Below are 5,213 nucleotides of genomic sequence, written 5' to 3' on the forward strand. Positions count from 1 at the left end.
GGAGGTTTTTTATTTTTATTTTACTGGCAGTCAAAAAAATACTAACAACTCGAGCTCCTATGAATGTGTGTCTGTCCCGGCCCGGCCATCCATAACAACTATGGGACACGACGGCAGCAAAACAAACAAAAGGCCACAGTAGGAGAGAATCCAATGCGATGTGAAATGAAATGCCTTGCTAGTTGCTACGATGCCGCCGGGTTGAAACTGAAACTGAAACAGATTTTTTTCTTTTTTTTTTTCACATAGGATCCTTCTTCCTTCTCGCGTCGCGTTTCCAAGTTCCAGCCGCATCGATCGATGCTGCCTGCCTCCTTTACGAAATCGCAAAATTTAAGCTGTTCTGAATCTCTTTTTTTGATTTTCTTAATTAAGCGAGTGATTGATTATCAGTGAGTAGTAACCGATGGCAGTAATGGACGCCGCGGCGGCAGCTGTCTCTGTCAGCTCAGCGCAGCGCAGCCCTGGCTTTTTGCACGCAGCGCTCCACTGTCAGCAGTCAGCACAGCGGCACTTGACCGCCTCCCTCCATTTCGAATTTCAAAACCCCAGCGCCTCCCGTCCTGCCCATCCGCCCGCCCCGCCGGCCGCTCCCACTCCCACTCCATCTCCCACTGCAAAGCCAAAGCAGGCGCACGCGCACGCGGCCCGCGCCCCTTTGTCTCGCCCGCCCCGCCCCGCCTCGCGCTGCGCTGCTCTCCACTCTTCCCTCCTCTTGTTCTTGCCAAAGGCTGCCGCCGCGTGGATTGCTTGTTGGCCGCTGCTCTTCCTGCTTCTGTGTCTGTCGCCCACCGTTTCTCGCCGTCGTTCTGGGCGAGAGGAGGAGCGGAGCAGGATGGGAGGGTCCGGGAAGTGGGTCAAGTCGCTCATAGGGCTCAAGAAGCCCGACAAGGAAGACTGCTGCAAGGTGAGGGGGGAAAGGGAAATCGGTGTTCTTGGTTTCTTTGCCGGAAATAGTTCCCCGTTTTTACCAGCCGTTTTTTTTTGTTTCTGTTTTGCTTTAATCTGGATGACTCCTGTCTGTCTCGCTGCCGCAGACTCAACCTTTTCTTTTTTTTTTTCCTTCTGAGAAGTGAAAAACGGGACCCGTGAAAAACAATGATTCATTACCGTCTTGTTCCTAGTTCGTGTGGTACAACCCCTATTTCCCTTTCCACAGTAGATACAGAACATTGGATTTGATACTTTTTTTTTACTCCCAGAATGGCAACCCCCTGTATCTGATGATACCGTCAATGGTCACCAAAAGCGTCCGTCCCTTTTCAATCCTTCGTCCTTGTCTGTCAATACTCGCTTTCTTGCTTCAGACAAAAATCATTGAGTACCGTATTTGTTCATTCGTATCGAAGTTCAAGTCATTCCGCGAATCGTAGCTCAAAATCTGAGTTCCTCCAAATCTCCCTTTGTACAGTGCACTCTGAATTTATATTCTGAAGTTTTCATCGAATCTACAATTTTTCCTGCTCCTGTCCAGGAAAAGCTGCAATTCCCATCAGTGCATGGAGGACTGCGAGGCAAGGGCCGCAAGTGGAAGCTGTGGCGGACCTCCTCCGGCGACCAGGGCTCCATCTGGCGCGGCTCCAGAGGCGGCAGCCAGCGCTCGGCGGCGTCGGAGGCCTCGGACGACGCGTCCTCGGTGGCCGCCCCCGCCGACCCGTTCACGGCCGCCGTCGCCACCGTCACCCGCGCCCCGGCGCGGGACTTCATGGCCGTCCGCCAGGAGTGGGCCGCCATCCGCATCCAGACCGCGTTCCGCGGGTTCTTGGTACCCCACATTTCTCCGTGACACTTGTTTCTTCTTTGGATTCGTACTGGGATGGTGGTTGCGAAATTCTTGATGGGTTTGCGCGTGTGTTCGTCGTTGGTGAAGGCTCGCCGTGCGCTGAGGGCGCTCAAGGGGCTGGTGCGGCTGCAGGCGATCGTGCGCGGGCGGCAGGTGCGGAAGCAGGCGGCGGTGACGCTGCGCTGCATGCAGGCGCTGGTGCGGGTGCAGGCGCGCATCCGGGCGCGCCGCGTGCGCATGTCCACCGAGGGCCAGGCCGTGCAGAAGCTGCTCGAGGCGCGCCGTACCCAGATGGACATCCTCAGGGAAGCAGAGGTCGTCACTGCTGCATCTCAATCTCCTTACTCCTTACTATGATTCAGGTTCTGATGAAACGCATTGAGCAGAAAAGCCTAGGCGAACAGACTCTCATTGCTGCTGTAATCTTTTTTCAGGAAGGATGGTGTGACAGTCAGGGGACACTTGAACAAGTGAGGGTGAAGCTGCAGAAGCGGCAGGAGGGCGCAATCAAGCGCGAGCGAGCTATTGCGTACGCATATTCACAGCAGGCTGATGGTGCTGCCAAATGCAATGTAGGGATCATTGACACTCTGATTGTGATGATTCTGTAGAAGTATCTGTGAATATTGATCTGACCTTTGTTCTGTCTGTTTTGCAGCCACCGAAGCTTACTTCCAATGGCCGGGTGAACCCCTCCGGTATGCTGCTCAAGCACCAGAATTTTGACAAGAGCAATGTCAACTGGAGCTGGCTGGAGAGGTGGATGGCAGCACGCCCATGGGAGAATAGATTGATGGAGGAGCACAACCAGACCAACTCCAGCTCCCCTGACTTCCGGTCCTCCAAGAACTGCGAGGATTCTTTTGGTGTGCTCGGCGATTTCTCTGAACCAAATTCAGTGAAGGTGCGCAAGAACAATGTCAGCAAACGGGTCTGTGCAAAACCACCTGGGCCAACACACGCCCATGGACATCATCAGCGCCTCAAAGCCCAGTCGATCTCGTCTCTGAGCACTGAACTGCACAACGATGAGAGCTCTGCATCATCGTCGTCTTGTTTCGCATCGACCCCTATATCATTCTCCACATTTGTGACTTCAGAGAAGACCGAGGACAATGTCAGGACGAGACCCAACTACATGAGCATGACAGAGTCGATCAAGGCGAAGCAGAAGGCATGCAACGCCCAGAGAACGGTGGCGCTGAAGCAGTCAGATGATAGGAAAGTCATGAGCGCTGAGTTGATGGCCGCTCAGGTGTGATAGTTCCATGGACCTCCGTTCAGAGATGAAGCCGACTTCCACATCCTCTCTATGCTAAGGATGTTTGTTTGGTGTCTTGCCACATTCTTGAGTGGCTCGGTGCTGCATTGTTGAGTTGTCCTTGTGTTGCTGGTCTGATTGTTCAACTTCTTGTTGTCAGATTGCATCTTTGTTCAGTCATTGTGGCTGTATCTTTGTTCAGTCATTGTGGCTTTGTCAGTGGTAGAGTCTCTGTAAGATAGTTCTTTGAGTAGACAACATTGTGGATTTCTTGCCTGGGTGTTTATTTCAGGTGAAAAAAGAGGATAAATTACAATGTCCTTCTTCCAAAGATAGCTCTGAGTGAAAACATTGTTGGTAACTTGGTACTATGTTGATGCTGTGGTCTTAACTGGAAGCTGAAATCAGTGTGCTAAACTATTGCAATGATTAATTTCCATCTGACCTCATAATGTGAGGCACTGATAATATATAATGCGCTCTAATGTGAGACTGAAACTACACCCTATTGTTCTGCAAAACTGGGGTCTGGGGTCTTCTGCAATAGATGAATATAATTTTTTGTTTGCCCACTCAAACAGGTTATCCTACTTGTTGAACTGCTAGCTAGTGGTAAGCAAGACCACCTAGAAATTTTAGAAAAGTTCACAGTGGTCAAATGGCACATGGTTATTTGAGCTCAGTGAGTAATCAACTTACTGATTGCCAGGTTCGAAGACACAGCAGCAGATTCTTATCTTAGGCTTTGTTTAGTTCTTTTTTTTTGCAAAATGGACACTGTAGCATTTTGTGATAATTGTTTAATCATGGACTGACTAGGTTTAAAGGTTTTATTTCGTAAATTACAGATAAACTATACAATTAGTTATTTATTTTATCTATATTTAATGTTTTATGTATATGCCGCAAGATTTGATATGATAAAAAGTTTGAAAAATTTTACAAAATTTTTTAGTAAACAAGGCCTTAATTTATGGAATAGTTTAAGGCCTTTGTATCATCGTATTACATTTTTCCAAGTGAACTGCTGATTGCTCTTAAATGACCAGGACAGATTCTGTCCGGAATCAGACAGGACACAGGGTTTGGCCTTGTTTGACCTGCTTGAACTGCTGATGTTTCCGCAAACAGACAAGGCAGAAAGTCTTGGTCAAAGAGCATAGTTGCCCCAGATAACAAAGGCCCTAGAGACCTTGGATCTATATGCATCACGTGCACACAATTTTTTTATTGTTTTTTATTTGTAAATCTACAAACAAAATAAGGACATAAATATTGTTTTTTATATAATATATATATTGATAGAAAAGCTGGTTCTATTGAATTAAGGCCTTGTTTACTTCCACCAAAAAATTCAAAATTTTTCAAGATTCCCGTCACATTGAATCTTTAGACGAATGCATGAAGTATTAAATATAGACAAAAAAAAACTAATTGCACAGTTTGATCGAAATTTACGAGACGAATATTTTGAGCCTGGTTAATCCATGGTTGAACAATAATTACCACAAACAAACGAAAGTGCTACAGTGTCACGAAATTTTTTTCTTCGCGAACTAAACACGGCCTAACTGCAGGGTAAAGAGGCATGACACATCGGAGATCAAAGCAGTTTTCAGATAGGGAAAAAGGCCATGCAAGTGGACAATTGCATCGTGTTTCATTCTTTCCTTTTGAGAGGACAATGCATCATGGTACTGGGCTACTGGCCAAGTTTTGAAATCTTGCGAGTACTACGTTTGCATGATTACTTCCAGGTTGGGCCTGGGTTTACGAATGTGCTCATGACAGCCACACTGATTGCATTCTCTACTGAATACTGACAGTGCATTGATTGTGCTATGCTCAATCAGAATCTCACCGCAAATTTCAGGACCTTTTTATTGGCCTGCGGTGTGGTCAATCAATGAGTGTATCTGCTGGGTCCAGACATACTGCCTGGATTCAAGCAGATTTTTTTTTTCTGTGTATACAAGCAAACTTTTTTTTCCCCACCAAGATCGTTAAACAATCTCTCATTCAAAAAACAAGATCGACATGAGGCCTATGGGGATATAAATGTCTGTGGCAGAAATGAATGAACTGAAAAGCTTGGTGCTTGTTATAGAGACGCTTGAAGTTTGTTATAGAGAGGTTGGGTACACAAAACAAGTCAGCAGCTTATTGCTG

General features: G+C 47.3%; 1 protein-coding gene across 1 annotated transcript; it reads left to right on the forward strand.

Moving 5' to 3' along the window:
• Positions 572 to 3,405, forward strand: LOC8084347 (protein IQ-DOMAIN 1). Its single transcript, XM_021455752.1, has 5 exons — positions 572 to 907; positions 1,475 to 1,765; positions 1,871 to 2,098; positions 2,218 to 2,355; positions 2,442 to 3,405. The coding sequence occupies exons 1-5, from the start codon at positions 836 to 838 to the stop codon at positions 3,042 to 3,044; spliced, it is 1,332 nt and encodes a 443-aa protein (XP_021311427.1). The 5' UTR covers positions 572 to 835; the 3' UTR covers positions 3,045 to 3,405.

Source organism: Sorghum bicolor, chromosome 3 (assembly GCF_000003195.3).
Source record: "Sorghum bicolor cultivar BTx623 chromosome 3, Sorghum_bicolor_NCBIv3, whole genome shotgun sequence".
Classification (NCBI taxonomy): domain Eukaryota; kingdom Viridiplantae; phylum Streptophyta; class Magnoliopsida; order Poales; family Poaceae; genus Sorghum; species Sorghum bicolor.